The sequence below is a fragment of the Ciconia boyciana genome, chromosome 3 (assembly GCF_034638445.1).
Source record: "Ciconia boyciana chromosome 3, ASM3463844v1, whole genome shotgun sequence".
Taxonomy (NCBI): domain Eukaryota; kingdom Metazoa; phylum Chordata; class Aves; order Ciconiiformes; family Ciconiidae; genus Ciconia; species Ciconia boyciana.
Window position 1 is genome coordinate 108437440 of NC_132936.1, and position 22059 is coordinate 108459498.

The 22059-nt window shown below is 37.7% G+C and overlaps 1 protein-coding gene across 1 annotated transcript in view; it reads right to left on the minus strand.

The window, feature by feature from the left end:
• Positions 1 to 1182: 1182 nt before the first annotated feature.
• Positions 1183 to 22059, minus strand: part of WDR26 (WD repeat domain 26) — a 33019-nt gene continuing 12142 nt past the window's right edge. The window contains exons 7-14 of the mRNA XM_072857019.1: positions 18408 to 18546; positions 14185 to 14325; positions 12683 to 12802; positions 11763 to 11908; positions 11152 to 11230; positions 10450 to 10579; positions 7488 to 7673; positions 1183 to 6025 (exon numbers count right to left, since the gene is read on the minus strand). Coding sequence (XP_072713120.1) covers positions 6000 to 6025; positions 7488 to 7673; positions 10450 to 10579; positions 11152 to 11230; positions 11763 to 11908; positions 12683 to 12802; positions 14185 to 14325; positions 18408 to 18546 — 967 coding nt within the window. The 3' untranslated portion in view covers positions 1183 to 5999. The remainder of the gene's footprint in view (positions 6026 to 7487; positions 7674 to 10449; positions 10580 to 11151; positions 11231 to 11762; positions 11909 to 12682; positions 12803 to 14184; positions 14326 to 18407; positions 18547 to 22059) is intronic.

Below are 22059 nucleotides of genomic sequence, written 5' to 3' on the forward strand. Positions count from 1 at the left end.
AAAACTGACTTTCTTCATCTGTTGCACGGATCGTTTATGGCTGAAGCAGGCCTGCAATCCAACAACCCTCCTGCAAGTACTAGTACCCAAGGGAAGCAGCACAAGGAAAGGGGTAAGGCATGCCCCTTCTGTTTGCACCTGCATTTAAGCCATAATTATCTAAACACTGCTCAAAGGGTAATAATAAGGTTAATACAGAAGTGCTGCTAGAGGGAGGAAAGACCTTCTCTAAGCAATAGAGTAGCTAAAAGAATTTAAAAATCGAATGCATTTCAGCAAAAGGTTTTTTGGAAAAGCTACAGGAAGGGGAGGGCAAACTTAGGCACAGCTTTTTATTTAACAGAACATTAGCTAGAGCTGAATAAAAATGCCTAAAATGCAGGCCAAAGATGAGGTTCTGTTTTAAGGCACAGGGAAGAGGGAGAAGAACGCAGGGTTAGTTGGAGGGAACAAAGGCAGTAGTTGAGAGGTCTCTTCAAGAGCTCTCAGCCACAGAAGCCGCTTAGGTCAACTTCAGCTAGAAGTCTGGAGGTCCCTGATCTCCCATTTAAGAAAAGTCTAAGCAAGAGATGTAAGTACTTTAGGAGCACCTTCTTAATATGAATTATCAAAACCCCCCACAAAATCCACCGATCACCTAAAGCAACCTGTGTCTAGCATTTAAGCAAGCTCCAGCATTAAGGAATCAAGGCTTTTACTGAGCCTCAAAGAAGCAGACGTTCAACAAGTTAGATAAGCACAGATCAGGACACAGGCAAGTCGACTGCCAAATGTAGTGACAAACACAAGCATGAGGTAGGTTAGAGCCAAACATCAGGAACTGGAAAGCCTGCACACAACACCGAGTGAATTCATCGTCAGCTGAACTGCCACAAATTAATGTTCCTAGCAAGGAAGTGAAATACTACAAATATGGAAGAAATCTATAATTAATGATCAAGAAATGAACATCCACATCATAGTCATGTAAGTGAAGTTAGGGAAACTAGGAACTATTCATTCCAGTTATTTATTCTGTTTATTGAATTGAAAGAAAGGGAATACAAACATTTCTGTTAAGTGCTGTGCACCAACATGGAAAAAGTGTATTTTTTTTTAAAAATCCTAATAAAAACAAATCAGAAGTTAATGTAGTTCCAATTGAACAATTTTTAAAGATATGTTTAAAATACTACACATTTATAAAATAAAAAAGTTAAAACGGTGTTCTGTAAATAATTAGTAAAACAAGTGAAAATAAATACGAGACCCAAAGTTCTTATGTTTTTAATGTAATATAGCAAAGAAATTTTTAACTACTTAATATAATCCGAGGAGAGTAACAAAAATCCAGAAAGTTTAAGAACGCAATCCTTTGAAACATTTAATATCAGTCCATAGCAAATAGTCATTACATACCAAAAGCTCTAAGTGTTAACTAGTTCCACCACAACTCCATATAAATCTTGACAATTTAGAAATCTTGAGATCAACAATAAAGTTCTTTTCTTGATCTCTACAGCTTGGTTTGTAAGTACATACATGCTTTGAGGATCCATTTTGTCCCATATGTTTTCAAGGAGCCAATAACTTTTTCCATCTGTGCCTAAAAATGTTAAGATTCAAATCTAGCACATATACCCTAACAATGAAAAATGTTTAAGAAAAAAGATGGGGCACAATGAATTTCAAATTTATAAAAATATACTGATATTAACCAAAACCTTCCGGTCAAAGGACACTTCACATACACACGACTTAAAGAATGCAATAAAACATGACAAGTACCTAGAACATTTGGTTCTCTCTGTTTATGGAACACATGCACGCGCACATTCATACCAGATGGGAGGAACACTCTCACAGACGTTTTATTGAATCCAGATTATCTGGATTAATAGACAGAAAACTTGTCTACAGTTTATTTCAACGACTAGAGGCAGCTACTGCAGCAGTAGTTCAACACTGCACACTTCAATTAAGTCCACCCTGTTTAAAAAAGTGTCAGAGTTAATGAATTTGTTTTCTTTCTAAACATCATTAAAAGTAGCAGTTTTCAAAATTAAGTATGGCAGCTGAAAATGGACTCAAGCCAATGCGGAAAAGACAGGAGGAGGTCAAAAGGAGGATTAGCCATTTATGGGATGGGTGTTCCTCTTAATAGTTGTCTCAAAAAAAAAGTTAGATACAAGTGTATTTTGTAGCTAAAAACATGGACAAACTATTGAAAGTGCATTTTTCCTCCTCCCCCTTCAGTTACAGTAGTTTGTTGGTCAGTAAATCCTGCTTTTTATGTCCATTCCTCTTTCTCTACCTCCCTCCCCATTTGGGTCTACATCATTTCCCCTCAAACTACAGCTAATTGTACAAGTCCTGGTTTCCTGCTAAGGAAGCCTTCAAAACTGATTTTGGGTGGGAGTATCACTTAGCAGTGTAAAAGTATACAACTAGACACAAACTCCCAAGGACATATTGAGTTTTATTAAACATTACCTGTTTGAAGCCAAGTTGAGAAGTAACTGGCAAGATCTGGATAGATTTCTAGCTTGCATCTTTGCTCTAATCATAAAAAGAAGTTAACTTTGAAGTTGGAGAACTTTAGAAAAGACAGAGGGAATTTAAAAACAGAGGTGTTATTTCCCCCCACTACCCTCCCCTCCAAAACAAGGACAGATCTAGCATTTTCCCTTTTGTGCTCCATTATGCCTTGAAAATTACTTACCTGAATAGCTAAAGAACGTTCAGATAATAAAATGCTTCAGCATATTTTTTTTTTTTAAAGATCCGCCTTGACAATAACCTGGGGCTACTGTCAATATTTTAAGCCAACAGCCAGTGAGAGAAAGTTACAAAAGGAGTACATGTGTTTACAGTATTTTCCTCTAAAACCATAGGTCTGTTGACTAGAAATACAGTAATTTTTTGTGGGTGTGTACTTGTTCCAGCCTTAGACTCCAGCCTATGAACATTTTTAAGCACATGGAAATCAACATGTTGCAAACAAGCAAACTTATTTGTTTCCCCCTCCCCCCCACAGTCTCATTTTATAGTCTGTGCACAAAAAGTATTGGTACTTTTCAGTTCACATATTGTGAATATGTGACACATTAGAAATAGTTTAGGTTCCTCTTTGATCTACAGGTTGGAATAGTAGTCATTACCACTAGATCTAGAATGTCAGTTTACTGTGGGACCAAGTAGTGCAGCGAAATGAAGATTACTCTCACCTTTCTCTCATCTCTGCTCATCAGCTGTGAGAAGCAGACAGCTATGCAATATACTTTCACTGAGACACTCTGGAAACAGTGCCATCTATACAGAGCTTTCCTTTACATTGCATAGTTGCACCACAAAACTAAAGTGGAGCTATCAGAACACATCCTTCTCCCTAACTCTGCTTCTAAATACCTGACGTGTATTTCAGAGGTACAAAGCAAGTCCAGAAGAGAAACCCCAGAATGGAGGGGCAGTATTTTGGCAAAACTACTAAATTTAAATTTCTAATTACAATGCATTGCAGTGGAAAGTAGGCATCAGCCCGTACACACCCCCACACAGCTTGTACCAGGTAAGGAGTCTCACTTTTTAGGTATGGCCACCACATTCAAAATGCCTGTTGAAGTGCATATGAGACTTTAAATCTAAACTTGAGATTTGATCCAGCCTTCACCTACCTAAAGTTCCCACTGAAGTCCCATGAGTATGAGGTAAACAAGTAGTGCCAGACCATTATATGAGACATTAAGAGACATCAAAACCAGGATTATTCTCCTTACTCTCCCTAAATGTTTTGTTTGAAAACATAAGTTCCAGAGTAAGACAATACTAGGGTAACTTCCAAAGATTCACATACTGGCATTGGTTATGAATTGTACCATGTTTTGAACATATAAAACACTGTTTACAATTTAGGTACTCCATTTATTTAAAACCCAAAGGTTTAGCTTACTCAAATTCGACCTTAGGAAGTCTTCTGTTTCCCTGCAACACTGATGCCACGGGAACAAGACTGCCTAATCTTGTGCTGTCTGAACTAGGAAGAGAAACAAACAGCTTCCTCTAGAACTAGCTAATGGAAGAAGGAACCGATTTGTAGTCTTAAGTTTACACATTTATTCCCAGTACTGTGGAACAGTAACTGCTATAAAAAAAATTCACCTTAATTTTGAGACAAATGTACTAGATTGAAGATAAGAACATTAAGTTCCTACTTCATTTTGGAGGTACTAAGAGAGGAATGTGTCAGGTTCAGGGCTGGGCTCAACCAAAGTATCAGAATCTTAAATCATGTTTAAGTTTACACATGAGGCAAGAAAAAACCCCACCACCTGATGGCTGGAAAAAAAAAAATCTAACCTGCTAAGCTTCACTTTGTTTTTCTGGGAAAGAAAAAAAAAAGGACTGTTTATGTTAAACACTACATTCCCATTCATCAAAGTGGCTACGCTTCTCTTCCCAGGAACTCCGGCAAACCTTCCCCCACCCTTCTTCCACACATGACTAATAAGGACACTAGATTATTATCTCATTAAAGGATGAAGTCCACACTTCTGTTCACATCAAGTCTTGGTGGCATGCCTTTCCCTGTTCCCTCTTTACTTCACAGCAGTACCAACACTACCTTTCCACCCAAGGTGGCAAAAGGGAATCCAGTGCCATCCCATAATGAATTTGTGGGTAGTGCAGAAGCACAGATATGCCAGGCCATCTGTTCATGTCAAAAAGAATAAATACTTGAATTATAAATGTCTCTCTTTTCTTAACATGGGATATTAGTGGAACTATTCCTAGATGTGTCAAGATGTTCACAGCACCAGCTTGCAACAAGGTCTCGGAGAAGCATTTAAATCTGCAAAGTTAAAAGTATATTCTCGAAAAGAAAATCTATACACCTTTATGTATCAAACAAAGAAAAATTTCCATCATAATACAAGTGTTTAATTATGATTTGTATGTTAATTACTTTTACAAAATGTTGACTTTGTGAAGAAAGGATTCAACACATTCTTCCCTCGAGGTATAGTCTACCTTTTACCAGCATTGTTGCATATTTGTGTAATTAAAAAAACACAAAAACAAAAAGACCTTGTCTTGTTTAAACTCAGTCTGGTGGTGCACCCTGAATGCTTTTTTTCTAAATATCTGTAAAGATGGACAGTGAGTTTCTCCTTCTAAAACAAGCTTCACTGCCTACATAAAGCTCCTTCCAGCCACTGCTTTTGATTGGGTCTCAAGACACTCCGGAAAAGCATCAGTGATAACCATATTTCACAACACTTCTTGCATTGTTTTAATTCCAAATGTATACAAATGAAGTCATTTTAATCCTATAAATAATTTATTTTTAAAAAATTGTGCTGTTAACCCCTTTGCAGGGCAACGAGCTATGTGAAAAGTACAAAACTTTTTGTCAAATGTGATACTGAGAGTGCTTTTGACATAGTTCATTGGTTTATCATCTCAATTGATATATATACTGCGCAACGGGCAAGGCTAGAATCCATGAACCAAGCTGCAAAGATCTCAAGCTAAGTAAGGCGGAGAGAGACTTGAGAAACAAGAGAAGGAAATACTTTCCTATCCAATGTATACTCTTCAGACTAAAGCACTCTTTCTATCAAGCCTTCTAAACTGTTAAATAAAGTGTTCCAAACAAGCATTTAAACTTCATTACACAGAAGAGCAACAAGAACAGTAGCCTGCCAGACAAAAAGGCAGGAGGGAAAAATATATATACTGAGTTCAATGGTTAGCCTGAATGTAGCACAGTTCTTCACAACCGATGGGGGGGGGTAATTTCAACACGGTGTCCGACAACGTTCTAACGACGTGCTTCATCTCGACTGGTTACTATGAAGCAAGGTGGTAAATGTTTGGCCCCAACCGGGCTTCAGAAATGGTTCTTTTTCATGACGAGCATGTCTGTCCAGCTATCAATCATGTTTGTTTGCACCAAATCCCAAGCCATTTAAAATACGACTAATTAAGTTAAACTGAAGTCGTCTGCTCCAAATTCGCCATCAACTATCCATGCTACTGCATTCCTCTGAGCAAAAACAAAAACATAAGAGAAAGAAATCACACCTTGAAGATCTTATGAACAGTTAATATTTCTATTATAAGGTCATGAATACAGTGTATTTACATAAGCTTTACTGAACATGCAGTAGTTAATGGATCTTATACTGTAACTAAATCCCATGCTAAAAGTTACTTATTTTAGATATCATTATTCATATTAATTTAGAGATTAATTTAGCATGTTAGGTGTTGGTACGCAAAAAGCACCTCTTCCAAAAAGAAGTAACACACTTTTGCATTCAAGTTCCAGGGGAGTGTGCTAATTACAAAGCTGTCTGTCATCCACTTAAGATGCCTAAGTTGTGAGGCATTATTCCATGCACCTACACCTCTTGTGGAAGCACTGCTGTGAGAAATCCATTTTCTAGTGTTTTTATTTTTATGGCGTTTACTAACTCATTTTCTGGAGGAACCAAGAAAGAGTGAGCAAACAGCTAATTGGAGAAAACAAAGAAAACCATGAGTAAAACCAACTGGAGAATAGGCTCCGAGTCCTTATGGGTGCATTCAAGATGCCACAAACAGGAAATTGGCCAGCCTGGTCCACCTAGTCCAAGACCAGAAGCAGATGCGTCAGAAAGCACAGGAGCAGGGAGAGGAGGTAATTCTTCCTCCTCCTATCCTTCCAACTTTCAGTCATTTTCACCTAAGGGGCATTCTGAACTAGATGTTTACTTATCTAGCAGCACTCAACGGCTTTCTCTGATTACTTTGTCCGGGTTCCCCTTGAACTTGTGTCCACACCTAGTATCCATGAGGTCCTGTGGCAATGGGATATACCATATTTCATTTTAATGTCTACTGTAAATTTTTACCACAGTGTTGAATGTGTAATGACAGAAGCCTCTAAACTGCAGAACAACCCCCTGGTGATCATCTTGTTAACAATTCTGGGGAAGGAGGTAAGAAGGGTTGGGAATAAGCGTGCATTTTGGCAGCAAAAAAAGTTGCATTGTGTGTCTCTCCTGGACACAGACAATTGCTCATGGTTAGGAAAGAATCAACTGCATACAGATTTTACTGTGGGAAACTTCACTCTCTCCAGACTTTGGAGATTCCTTTTGTAAGCATTGTAATACCATTATTCAGTTTGCAGTGTGGTCAGAAGGCATTATTAAAATTTTAATAACATTGTATGTTATTAAACCTCAAGCATTGGAGGCAAGATTTTTAAGAAGTCTACATAAATAAGTTAATATAATAATCCTGAGGTCTTAGTGACACCACAGTTTTCTATACGACCATGTCAGAAATTTGAGTATCATTTTGGAAATACCAGTTGTTTCATTTTTATTCCACAAACATTAATAACTTGAATTAGAAGTGTTTTTCTATCCTATTTATGGTATAGAAAATCCACCAGACCAGCTGCCTTTGATATAAGCTTTTAGTGATTAGAGAACACACACACACACTGTTTTTTTTACCTTCAATATCCTGGTTGTCTACGAAAGGCGCTGGTCCCCATATTCTAACAGTGCCATCATCAGAGGCGCTGGCCATCATGGATGGAATCTGCGGGTTCCAGCTCACACAATTAACAGTACGTGTGTGCCCTGTCAGCTCTGCAATTGGCAGCTCGCTACGCTTGTGCCAAATATATACTTTGTGATCTAAATAAAATATGCATTTAAAAAACATAATGAGAAACATTGTTCTGCACAGACTGATTTGTCATACCAAACAGCACTTCCACACAAGCACTCGGCAACTAAAAAACCCATTAATGTTGTAAAAACCCATGTCTAAAACCCACATCTGTTGAACATGCAATAGCACTAACAAATTTTTTCTTCTAAAAGTGATCAAAAGAATATGGGTAAAGCTCTTTCACCAAGAGGCATGTTCCCTTTTAACACTTACAAGTCTACTATGCTTGGTATTTGAAGAAAAACATGTGACTACAATGCAAATAAGCCAATACATGGCTAAAGAGAGAAACCAAGCTACTCTTAAAGATACAGAGTTGTAATCTTATTCAAAAGGAAGTCTTGCAGATTTTTTTCCTCCCCTCAATCATATTTACAGGTTACTACATGCATTATAAAGTCATGAGTACTAAGGCAGAATATTTACAACCACCACCTGTTGATGAGTACTAGGTAAGATCACAGCTGTATAGTTTATGAAATACACCTTGATACTAAAGACCTAAAACATGCCAGTGAAAGTGCAAACAGAGCAAATTAGGGAGGGCAACAAAGCTTAATGTCTCAAACTGTGAGCTGTTACTGTCTTTGACAACAATTAATCCTTGTGTGGTATTTAAAGATATGAATGTGTACATATTAAAGCAGATGCAATAAACAACCCTACAGATCTTATTTTGTCATAGGAAGCTTTTAATTACTTCTAGCAACATGCTAGAAATAGAGTAGTGACTGGTCAGACACTCCACTGCAATTTTTAAAGTGTTACTGCTTTATAACCAACCATATTTAAGAATGAGTAATGGTGGTTTGGTTTTGTTGGGGTTTTTTGGGGTGATTCTCCCCCCCCCAACTGTAGACTAGAAGCCTTTAACAAGTCTGTGGGTTGACCTTTCTAGGAATGTCTTTGGAATATTCCAAAGAGAGCTATACAAACCGAACAAGTATGTATTACTAGTATTACACAAAAGCCTAGTATTTAGGTCTAGCATATCAAATGAAAGTATTTTAATCTATCTGAAAGGTTTTAAGTAAGTGTCATTCTGAAGGCTTAGCAAGCAAACCAATCTTCCTCTATTCCTCCTCCCAACCCCTTACAAAACAAACTTGCTCTCTGACCTACCTGCTAGAATAGCATCATGGAACCATGTGATAACTCAACTGTCTTCTGCTGAATCAGCTCATTTGAGTACAACACCTTTATATATACTTGTATTGATGCAAATGTTCTGGGTTTACATTCCACTTACGATTTCAAGAGACTACATATCCACGCTATTCAAACACCACAATTCACTCTCTGCTTAAACACTGGACACGCAAGCCTCTGCTGCCTGGGAGAATCAAAGCCTAAACACAAACCGGTATTTTGGTGCTTGTCAGAATGCCTGTATTTTGTTTTGGAAAAAACAAGTTAGCTAGGTTAAGACAGCAGTCAATCTCCCTCTCAGAAAGAGACCTCCACTTTCTTCCTATTAATGCAAGTGTTAGAAAAAAGCCTACCTAGCTGACAACATACCTTAAGAGGTTATGACAATGTAATAAATCTATTTTTTTTTTAAAGGCTATGACAATGTGATCTGTTGTTTTTGTTTTGTTTGCTTGTTTAAGATACATAGATTTTCTCAGTAGCCACATTTGCAGCAACTCAGTGCAAAGAGGCAACAGCTTCAGACAGTCCAAATCTCAATAGGGTGCCATCACTTTCAAGTACTGCTTGGTAGTTTTTAGACAATGAAGATAATAAAGAATAAATTAAGGGGGGGGGGGTGTGTGGGACTGGTGCACTGCAGTATCTACACCTACACATGCAGATCAGTATGGCTCAACAAATCCTGAACTTTGGGGTACTCAGGTCCCCAAACCAAAAACCTTGTTCCACCATGAAGAGGTTCACACTAGATTGGAGCTGCTGTCCTTCAGTCATTATATTCCACTAGGTCTGGTCACAGGGTGAAATTTGGTTTTATTTTAGACATATTTGGTATTTTCCAGAAAAGAATAGTAGTAATGTCCTGGCCAACCTTACTTCCTAACAGCTGTGAGTTACATAGTACTAACAGTGATTGCTTACACATTCCAAGTACAATTCTCAGCCCTGCATAGGCTTGAATCTTAAGTGACCTCCATGGGAGGTGATGGCACTACATCAGTGACAGAACTGAACCAATTCAACATATAAACCATTAACTAATTTCTACTATTGCCACAGACAGTTAAATAAAAACATACCACAAAGCCTTTGATCACCAAGGAACCCTACCAGACTATGTCAACAACTGCTTAATTTGAGACTATGCTTAATTTGAGACTACTCTTTCCATAATTAAGTTGATGATTCTATTGAAATTAAAATAACCTCACCACACCTATATTTTCAACAGGCAAATGAAGCTGTTACTCCCCAGAAGTATTTTTGATTCTATACACCAAAGTATCATACCACAAAAAGAAAAAGCCTCAAGAACACCCCACCCACTTCTAATTAAAACTGTGCAGATGCTTTTGCTTTAGAGAAGCAACACAAAAGATTTATTAATTCTTTCTACTACTACCATCCTCTCAAAAGATTCTTTCTGCTAGCACACAGTTATTTCTTGAAGCATGTCACCATCTCAGTGCTCCTCAGACTTATTTAATGAACCAGTTGTTTGCTTTTATAGATGACAGCTGCTAACAACAGTAAAGTATAGGAAGGATACAGTGTTCCAGTTCTCTGCACAAAAGGGAATGATGTTACCTTCGCTGCCACTCGCGATGAAATCTTCATTATGACCTCCAAAACACGAGTGAATTGTGTAAAATCCTTGTGTAACACCTTGATACTTTCTCACTAAAACTCTGTCCTGTAAGTCCCATAAGTGAACTCCCTGGGAATAACAAGTATAAATAATGTTATTTTATCATTAAACTTTCATTGCATTCTTTTGAAAGACTAAAAAAGAATCAAACATGATGAAAGTACATTACTTCAGCCAACTTCAATACTGTTACTAGATCAAGAGAGTAAAGATATACCAAATTACTAGATTAAACTTCCAGTCTGTGGTCCCTTCCATTCTGAAAGCTCCTATTCTTATCCAAGGTTCCAAAAGTAGAAATAAATAAATAAAATCTAATTCTTATGCCCCCAAACATGTCAGCCTGCCACAATTCTTGACATACCTGGCTTCTCAATGCAATAGCCAGATATTAACATTTAATAGTACATATTTCATAGTATGAAAAACTCTTGACTATAAATCAGTCAAAAAAAAGTCTCAAGAGTAAGACTGCCTTCTTGTCAGAGAATGCCATGCTATATTTATGACTATTAAGGCCTTCATATTACATGAAATACAACTGGTTAATATGAAACACTCCAATTTGCATCAAAATACTTTAAAGAGGTAGCAGCTGCAAGCAAATTTACTTGCATTTCTATTTATCATCACCAACTCACCTGAGTTGCTACATTTAACAAAGCTAAACGGCCATTTTTTGAAATAGTAAACGACATAATAGGGTGATCTTCTTGTACTCTGAAATTATAAGACACATCAGTGTTAAGAGTGCACTTAACCAAACAATCATGCAATACCAAGACAAAAGGCATGTCCTGTCTCTATAATATTATCAGGGAGAGACAGTTCTGAATTTGAAATTAGGTATGTCTCCATGTCAGTACAAGCCAGGTCTGCAATAGTTTGCTTATACTTATGACAAATCCCAAGACCAAAAGGGACTTAAGACCTCAAATCCAGCTCCTAACTTCAAGGCAGGATCTACGAAAATATGCCAGGAATTGAGAAGACGACAACTCTTGATGACAGAAGTGTCAAAACATCCACAAGAAACCTACTCCAGTACTTAAGAAGTTATTTCTAACACTTGATCTAATGCTTCTTGCTGCAACTGGAACTCACTAATTCTTGTCTCATGTTATTCTCCTCTTCTTTTAATACTGAGAGCATTTTAATAACTTATTTCCCCCATCCTGTCCCAAAAGCTCTTTCTCAATCTTTTTCTGACACTAAGAACCAGGAATTCAAAACCAAAGAAAGAGGTAGTTACATGTTCCTGTCTGTAAGATCCTCAAAGTTATAACCCCGAATTCGCTGGTGTGTGTCCGATGCTAGAACAGTTTTCCCATCACTCAAGCACCAAAGGCATTGTACTCTCACCCCTTCCCAGGAGTCAAGGAGATTACCATCTAAATCCTGATCAGAAGAAAAAAAAAATTAAAAAAAGAATTGAACTGTTAGTCTCAGATTTCTGAAGAGTTGTGACACAAGTATCTTTTTCACCTTCTGTTCAGACAATTGCTACAGAAAGCAATCTTACCCTCTAAAAGAGAGGACTTAATGAATTAGGACTTAGTTGTCTTAACCAAGGGCTTCTTCTGTAGGTATCTGTCCTGGAGAGCTGAGAATCCCTTTTGTCACTTATTTTCTCATGCGTGACGTGCAATCTACATCACATCACTGAGCTCACCTTTGCAGTGAGTGAGGTTTGCATACTGCACTATTATTCTGGGCACCAATTCAGATGACAAATAATCAAGGGTAGGGTGAGACTGTGGACCACCACCCAAAATCAATACTAGTCAAGTAATGAGGGTTTCAAATTTCTGTTTACACTAAGCAAAGACAGCATGCAAAAAACTAAGACAGACATAGTCAAAATTCTGTGGAATAAACAACATTTGTGGACAAAGGCACTACTTTTTATTAGTGTATTTTCCAGAGCAGCTAAGAAAAAAATTCCCAGCCCACAAATCCTTCTCTAGGCAGACAAAAGATGCTCGAACCCTCCTAACTGCTACATACAAAAGTGCTGCTGAAATATTAGCATTTAAGTATTGCTTCTTTGAATTACAAAGGATCAGAAGTTTTAGTGTACACACACACAAAAAAACATGAACCTCAGATTTGACCATGACAAAACTTTCATTTCTTGCTTTGTTTTCAATGGGACAGATGCAGAGAACTTACACACTGATAGAACTGTCCACGCTGACCTCCCGTTACAAAACGCTTCCCATCAGGATTCCAGGCCACGCTTGTTAAACTGTCTTCATGAGATTGGCTCATTTTTGTCCTCAGCTCCCCAGTCTGGAAAATAAACAAAGGCAGCAAGGCCTTACACCAGAACCCTTTCCCGAAAAGACACAAATAATTTTCAGGCATAGTGTTTGGAAGTGCATATATTTCAACACATTTATTAAAAAGCAACACAAACCTATGAATAATGCAATGAAAAGGCAGAACTACTTCAGCACCTCCAGTGACCCTGGCCTCGATTTGGGACAATTTCTTTTGTCCCTCAAATCAAGAGAGATGGACTAGTTGGTGTGTCAGACAACTGGAAGATTATGAGTAAAGAGAGGAATTAAAAGAAGTTGGAAGAACACCTAAGAGAGAGAGAAGCAATATGAAATGAAAAAACACCCAAACATGGAAAGCAAGGAGGCAGGAGGAGACTAAAAGAAAACAGAGATAACAAAATACATTTCAGTAAAATGTTGGGAGTATCAGAGTATTTAGAACATTTTCCTCCCTGAGCTGGAGCTCTCCATGCCAAAATTTAGCTTTCATCCCTAGCTTATAATGCTACTGTTTCACAAGACAGAGTGCCAATGAGTGGCTTACCATTGTCAAAACAGCAAGGGCTTCTCTCTATTCCCTTGTGCCAGCTCTAGTGCTCTTCACTGAGCCAATTTAGTCAATTAAACAGAAGAAAAGTATTCCAAGGGTGAAAAAAGGGAACATTTTTGTTTTAGGAAGCTAAATTAGTTCAGAGTCTAAGGCAGCACAAGGAAGACTATACAGCCTGCAACTGAGTCGGCGGAAGCTTTTATATCAACTCAAGTGCCCATAAAAAAAAAATCAACAGCAGAAAAGGATTTTCAAACTCATGGAGGAAATGGCAAAATGCCCTAGTGTCTGACTGAAAGATGCAGTTCTGAAATAATAAATTTAAGCCTCTGTGGATCTTCCACGAACATCACTGGGAGGGTTACACAAAGTAAAAATAGCTTGTATCTTTTACTTTTGCTACTTGTTGAAATCTTCAACAAGCAATTGCTCCCCTTAGATGGCAATTCTGCCCTCTGTTTCTCTTGATTAATTTACTGTTCTTCTCTTCAGTAGCTCTCTAAGGTCCTACGGATTTATGCCATCCCTTCTCAGAAAGGACCAGTAACCAGATACACTAGAATTGCTGCACAGTCCCAGGCACTTAGACTTGAGCTCTAAGTTCAGCTCTAAGTTCAGTTCTATACAAACTGAGTACAGAATTTGTAGGCTGCCATAGTCATTTTTTCAAAGGCGGGGGGGAAGGGGCAGGACAGGGAGATCAGTGTCTCTTCTTTACACTCACACTTTTGCACAAGTTTGTAGAAACGACTTCCTTCATGCTTAACATATTTAGATACTGAAACAAAAGCAGCAGGCTGACCGCAAAGTTTTATTTTTTACTCTTAGTCACCACTTACTTGTACATTCCAGAGCCAAAGCTCAGAACAATCATCTGGGCCACAGGCAACAAGATAGTTGTCATCTGGACTCCAAGCAATATAGGAGACACCATACGCATGACCTTCTAACGTCTTAAGTAGTTTTAGCTGGTGAGTGTCCTGAAACAAGAGAGATTCTGTTGAGACAATGCAAATGAACTCCTACTAGATTTCACATATACAGTGTGTCCAAGTAAAGCATGGCAAGTTTGCTTTATGCAACTTGGCACCTGCATTTTACAAGACATGAATAGGTTCTTACTGGAAAAGCAGTTGCTAGTTTACAGAGTAGGACCATAAAATGAAAGCTTCGAAGTTTCAACGTGCAAAACAAGAACACTTGTAGGTATTTTTGTTCTAATCTTCCATGATTCTGAATGTGGAACTCAAAGTACTGTTGCGTACAGAGTTGTACATTACGTTACACTTGCTTTAGTATAGAAGATTTCTGAAGTGTCAAGTCTCTCTGCATCTACTGGAATACAAAAGTACCATTATCCATTTTTTACAGAATTAAGTTACTTTCTTAAAAGTAAAGACATGCTGGAAGCCTGTTACAGTTAAACAGAGAACCAAACCCTTCACGTATGCTGAAAAGGGAAAACCTCCAAGTGTCAATGTTTTTATGAACTTGAGTGTATCTTGCATGTGCTGCTCAAGAAAGAAGTTTTACAGAAAGATATTTTTAAAAGCTTCCTTGAGAGGTGTTCTTATTTCAGAAGTGTTGCCTACAGCAAGCTGTTGCATCTTTTCTGCCAGATTAGTAAATGAAGCATACTTTGCTCAGAGTACCTTGTATCACCTTTATGCTACAACTGTTCTACTGCTGCCTTGTCAGAAGAACTTGACTTTCAAGCAGCTTATCAAAATAAACAGTACAGCTAGATACTGTGAAACAACCATGCACTGGCTTCCTAAATACAGAAACATGCTTCAATACAGTATTAGCACTGACTCTTGACAACAACATGCATATACAGAAAATAGAACTGAGCTTGTTAAACTGTTGACAATAATTTTTGTGAAACCTCTTGGAAAAAGACTAGTGGATTTTCCTTCCTCCCCTCCCCCTTTTTTTCTGCATGGGGGATGTTTATACCTCCTACTTCCCTTCAAAAAGAGTCACTCGTTCAAAAATCTAGCTTGATTTCTCAAATCGTCCCTTCTCTTTCTTTTATTTTAGTATTAATCAGCAGAGCACCTTGATTCTAAAGAGAAAGAACATGGTCAACAGAGGAACAGAGTGACACAAAGGACTGTTTCCTGGGATCAGCTGCAAGGGATTTGGTAACTTTCAGCCAGCCTGTAGCTTTGATGGTTCTGCTAGCTAGAAAAACTAAATTCCTTAAAAGAAAGTGGGCTAAGAATAATCAAAGCACAGAGAAAGAGGAGCAAACGAATGGACCTTCTCAAGGCCCCTTTTCCATTCTAATTACCATTCCTGGTCTGCATTAGACACTGCTGTGTCTGTAGCTGAAACGATCTGCAAGGAAACTGAGTCATGTCTGACATCATCTCACATCCTGGAGCTTGCCTGCAACTGATGTATTTCTTTTTACATCAGGATTAAAGTAGCCTGTCACTTCTGCATCACATTTGAGACTCATGAGGAGCAAGATACATAGCATATTCCTCTAATGATAGGACTTCGTGGCTGTTATTATCTCTCATGCTGCTCTCATACTTCTCTCCAAGTACAGCAACATTTCTATACCATGTTTTGTTCTAAAACAGCAGTCAATGGTATTTCAGGAAAACATCCCAAATTTAGTCAGTCTGCTTCCCAGCCCCCACCAAAAGAAATCTCAGCACTTCCATCCCTTACATATAGTTTCCCAGATTTTTGTTACGTAGAAGAAACAACTATTCAGGTATCAACTTAAGCCTGCAGTAGTTGAGCTCCTTGGCTGAAGAGCCAAAAACCTGTCAACAGTTTCTTTAGAAAGTGCAGAAAAAAAAGAAGGCTTCTGTAAGGAGCAAGTTAAAGGAGAGCTCTATCAAAGATGCACGCCAGACAAGGTGATGCGCCTACTGTGCTTATCCTTTGTGCTCTAGAGATTCTGCCACACTTAGTAATGGTCAAATAATGCATTCCACACACAAACCTAGTTCACTCAAGAAATTATTTAATGCTGCTGAGTCTGCATAAGATCTTTGAAATGAGTAAGTGAAAATGAAAACAGAAGCATGGGTTAAGACAGCTTAGACATGTAGCTGGGTCTCAGAAAAGAAATAAGAAATTCACAGTATGAAATGAAGAAAACACATGGAAGCAGTGTCATTACACTTCAAAAGGAGTGATGAAGAAAAGAAAGGAGAAATGAAGGATTCTCACACACAAGGTGTGCGTGGAAAAAGAATACTGTTGATTTAAAACAGCGTTCTCCCATTACTTGCCCAGACAGAGTTGGACAGATGTAGTTTGTATATACAGATTAGAATAATTCTAAATACGTAAAGCCTTGAAAACCTGATTAAATGTATGGTTCAAAAGACATTGTCAACTGATACAGGAAATGTGAGAAGCATGCTCTGGTAAATATGAAAGTGAACCATTTGAGTTGTGGCCTAGTGTTATTTAGGCATCCACCTCCTTGAAAGGGTTCCAAAAAAATTTTTTTAAGTACTCAAATACAGAAGATAAAACTCTACTAAGCTGCTTTCCTACTAGTTAGACATTTTGTTCCTTTAGCAACCCTTGGCCAAAAGGGTTAGTCTACAACACTCACAAAACATTTATTTGGTTTGATTAACCAGATATTAGCTAACAATTCACTATAAAATGTGCTAATCAAGATGTTGGGTATTAAAAGCCATCAATATAAAAGGAAGATGTGCCTCTACAATCAAGTGACAAGTCAACAGCAAAAATATTTGATCCTTAATTTACTTAGAATTACTGTTTGTTAAAAAAACGAAAACAAAACAATACAAGTAATTTCCTAAACAAATAACAGAAGTCAGCTTATGCTGCTATGCATCTCTTGGCCCAGAGCACACTGGCTCCAGTAACAAATAAACCACAACGGTTCTATGCCTGAAAAATCCGTAGCACTTGCTGGTAGTTCAGCAGCTATATAATAACTATGCACATGGAACAGGGTTCTAAGTTCTCTCATCTTCTTAATAGCAAAAAGGATTCAAATTATATGGCTTCCTAACCTGTAGTGCAGAAAAGGACTAAGTTCAGCGCTCAAATCCTACTGAAAGCCAGTATGGAACTGCAAAAATCTTTCATCTTCCACTTAACACACCAGTTTGCAGTTGTGTGGTTAAGCTGTAAGAATCTTATGTCTGGTAGTGTTTTATAAGCATTAAAAACTTCAAATATTGTGTGCATATGTTCAAGTTTATTCAGTTTTCAATTGCTATATATACAGACATACTTTCCTATCACTTCTACAAGTAAATTAAAACAGTCTTGGATTAACTGCTCAATCTTTTTATTTACATAAGAATAGATATGGGTAGGAAAGATAAATCTTGTAGCTGTAGGATATTTCATATAAAAGAAACAGTGTCACATATTAGTATCAAAACCTAAAACCGCAGTCTGTAAGAAAATTGATGGGTACACTTCCACGTGTCAGTGGATTCTGACAAGCAGTTAAATCTTCATCTCAACTCAAGGCAAATCTTACAACAGCAACTAGCACAAAGTGGTATACTGACATAACTTCAGTTTAGCACATACCGTTTTATTACTCAGAAATAAAGTAATAAATGGTGAAATGGAGAGAGTATTTAAATCCAAGCATACTAGTAGTAACAAGATAACAGAAGGGGTTAGTCACATCTGTAGATCAGAAGCACTCTTACTAAGAGTGATTTAGAAGAAAGGTTCCTCACTGTTACGCTCCCTCCACTCTCACCCAATGCTTCAAGGCCTTCAAGCTGAGAAGCTCCCCTGGAGGGCACAAGCAGGCTCTACACCCCATGGTACTGGTTAGAGGCACAAAGTTCCTGCCCCAAAGCGGCCAACAGTTCAAGCCTTACACTCAGACATCAGGTTTTCAAGTGTCCTCCTTCACTGACTTACACTGACCGTGATCTTCAGTCTTTTACAACCCAGAGAAATACCCTAGTCAGTGGGCTACAGTACACCTTAGCCTGTCCTACAAAAACCAAACCATCCTAGCAAGAGAAAGCAGAGAGGGAAGGGAAAGACAAGTCATACACATTTTAACACGTTGCACACTTACTGGATCAACCTGCCATATAATAACAGTTGTGTCCTTAGATCCTGTTGCTAGTTTAGTGCCGTCATTGGAGAATTTACAGAACCACACTTCATTACAGTGCTCCGTTAGTATCTGCTGTGTATAGCATGGGAACTGTTTCCTGGAAAAAGAAAGGGAGGTATTTGCAGAGTAATAAGAAAGCAGTAAGAGATTTTTTTTAAATTGAGCTAGTAAAAACTAAAACAAAAACTTATTTATATGCAAGACCAGACAACTTAGAAAATTCGTCTATTAACAGCTGCTTCAAATAAGCACAGAATGAAGTGTCTTATTTGGTAAAAAGTTCACACCACCAAGTGATCATAACTAATTCTAAGAACTTAGAACTATTCTTATTCCACTCACATAATTTGTTATGCTTTCATATAACTGGGAATAAAACTGATCTCATTAGGAGTGTAACAGCTTATTACTATACAGTTCTATGATGTATAGAAAAATACTGGAGTCCAAACCTCTTCGAAGCCTACGTGCAATGTTTTATTTACATGTGAGGTTTTTGTAGGTATATCTGGCCAAATCTTTAGAAGTGATTTTTACATAAAAGTGAGTAAAAGCATAGTCCTGTTTCTTTTTCTTGAATGTGACTTGCAATGTTAGGTGCTTCTTTGCCTTCATTTTGTGCCATTTTTCACTTTCTTTGCAGAGTACTACATACAACAGCTAAGTGTAACTAACATGATACTATTACGAGCTTTCAACTTAAACCCTTTTCCCTCACAAAATCTATGTCATTTTGTAGAACATTAAGTGTTTATCAAACAAAATTTTATATTATAAACTACTGAAGGAGAAGAGTCAAACATTTCTCAAGCTAATATTTAATCTTCTAGTTACACACTGAGGAAAAGCTAACAGTCGAACTATTAAGTTAGGTAAGAACTGAAGACAAGTTTCATTGTCCAGATGCACTAAAAAGTAGTCTCTAACCACAGACATTTTTTCTTGAACTGCAGGGATCCTGAAGTGGTTTAGTCTTATGCTGAGTTTTTACGGTGCTTGGTACAACAGGGCAACACAACTCTAACAGGACACAATGGTACTAATATAACAATGACAGTCTCTGTGAATGTACAGTTGTACTTATCACTAGAGATAAACTGCCCTAAAAAAACCTACAAATGCTATTTCCTTTAAATTTGTGTTTAAAAATACAGTTTGGTGGTAGCCAGGCTGACAGACACCTGAAAAACTACTTCTTACCAGAAGCCAGAAAAAGTTCTGCTTAATACAGTGTCTATATCCTCTCAATCCATTTTCTTTTACTAGAAGATGCTTCCTAGCCCATGCTTAAAGGCTATCGAGCAGCACTAAACAACCATACATCTCTCGTTTCCTGTCTTACAGTAGAGGAGGATAAACAAAATGTATACACACAAATCTGTAGCTGGCTTCCTTGGGTATGTCTACTTACTCATTTATAGAGAAACACAAGTCTGTCCTGCTCCTGCTTTATGCTGACCAGGAGCTGTCTAGTTGCCACTGGAACAACACTGAGCCCAAGGTAAAAAGCCCCACCCATGAAAGAAGACTTTGTTTTCCTTGAAGTCTAGAGGGAGGTAGGCAAGCCCTTACACAGATATGTGCACCTACAGGAAGAGTATTTCATTATTATTTAGCCATATTGTAATAAATTAATGTTTTTCCTCAGAGCAGCAATTTGCTCTAGAAGGTGAAAGAGTCTTTATCCATAACTCATACAAAGTACAAGGGGCACACTGTGTCCCAATAAAACCTTTTCAGCATATTTCCTTAAAAAAATACTCTATAGAACAACAGCGCTTGTATTTTAAAGCTTAAGAAAAGCAGCCAATGCTTTGTAGACATGAAAAGCAAGCATATAATGCTGGAGTACACAATTTTCATAGTAAGGTAGCCTTTAGGTTCCTAAAAAGGGTAACAGGCACAGTTGACGCAGCTGCTGTAGATACATCCCAATGCTGAACTATGCTATTCACAATCCAGTCAGATCAGAGTGCTCTCACAAGAAGTTCTCTTAACTAATGAAACCTACAATCCAGCAAGTTTGACTTCACAGATAGCAAAGCATACATTAAATAACCCTCCTGCAGACAGAAATAGCAGCAGTCTTGAAACAAGAAACCAAAAACAGTTGTCTAACAGTTTCTGGTTTTGGTAATCAGATATTATTGTAGCTCAAAGGTTTTGGTTTTTTTTCTTTTTTGAAGTGTTTCATTACAGATTGTGCTGAACAGAACAACACACTTGAATCACATTGTTGACATACTGAAATAAAGTATCTAATAAAGTTATCTGTTGTTGTATTTACAGAAGTTCAAAATTCTAAATAAACCACCAAACACCTACTTTTTTATTCCCTGTACATACAACAGAAGATTTATTCCTCAGCTTCCACAATGGTTCTTTTTAAAAAAAAGCTACATTAAACTAGTATCTAGAAAGCAACAGCATTCACCTCTCATCTGGGCTTCACTGTTTGTTTGTAAACTCAGACTAAGGTTTATTTACATGAAAGCAACATAAAACAATTCCAGGGGGGACAGGGGACAAACAAAACACTCAACTAGGCTGAAGGCTCTCAAAACCAAAAACGACCACCCCCAAGAGCATTAATTCTCTATTATCAAAACCTCAGGCACAGTAAGATGAAATCCCTCACCTCCACTCACAGCAGTTTCTCCCTCTTATCTCCCACTCTTATAAAGTGATTAAGTTTTAGTTAAACATTTTACCTATTAGTGCAATTCAAGCATGCTTGACCAAAATATTGCCAGAAGTCCAAAACAGATTAGTTCCAACTAAAAAAGGGAAAGTTGTCAGTGTTCTATCATTTAAGTAGTACAGAACTTAAATTGTCTAAGCTATTAGACTACTGTTACTTCTGTCAGTTTAATCAAAATTTGGCTTCCACTGTCTTTAACTCACCTCATTATGCCCAAGCATGGCAGCATGTACAGCGCACCACATACTGATCTCAGACCCCTGCAACAGGTAGGTACAATAGGTTGAGTTGAGGACAGAATGGAAGCCTTTATTTTGAAGTGGTCTTTTATGGAATTAAAGTAGTCGTGAGTATGTATGGATGTATACATACCAAATATGCAAGCTTAGGAAGTACCACATTACGTAAAAAAACCCAAAACAACCTACGGCCAAACTTATGTCAGCAAATAGATTCAGACGGGTGAAATTCAAGTCCAGATTTGTTGCATATAGTATCTTTTATATCCAGCTCTAGCTAGTCCAACTTCAGTAAACCATGCTTTTTACAGTTGGCTTGAATGCTCTTTGGAGTTTGATTAATCACATCAAACCCCTACAGAACATCCAATGTTATTTATGGACTTGTAGAAAGACTAAAATTAAATCTCCTTCTGTTAGCGTGATTTTAAGATTCACTTCTGAAGCAGAGAAGCCACAACTCCAGTATCTGATAATTTCCAATAGCTCTTAAAATAGGGAACAGTCAAATGTCCACACACACAACTGCTGCAATGATGTGATGTAGCAAAATTGCAAGCTAGACAATAGTCTAAAAAAGTTACTTGAATACATGAAGTGCCAAGGATATTAATTTTAAAACCTTAAGATGGCTACAGTGAAGTACTATGGAAGTCTGCATGTTTAAAAA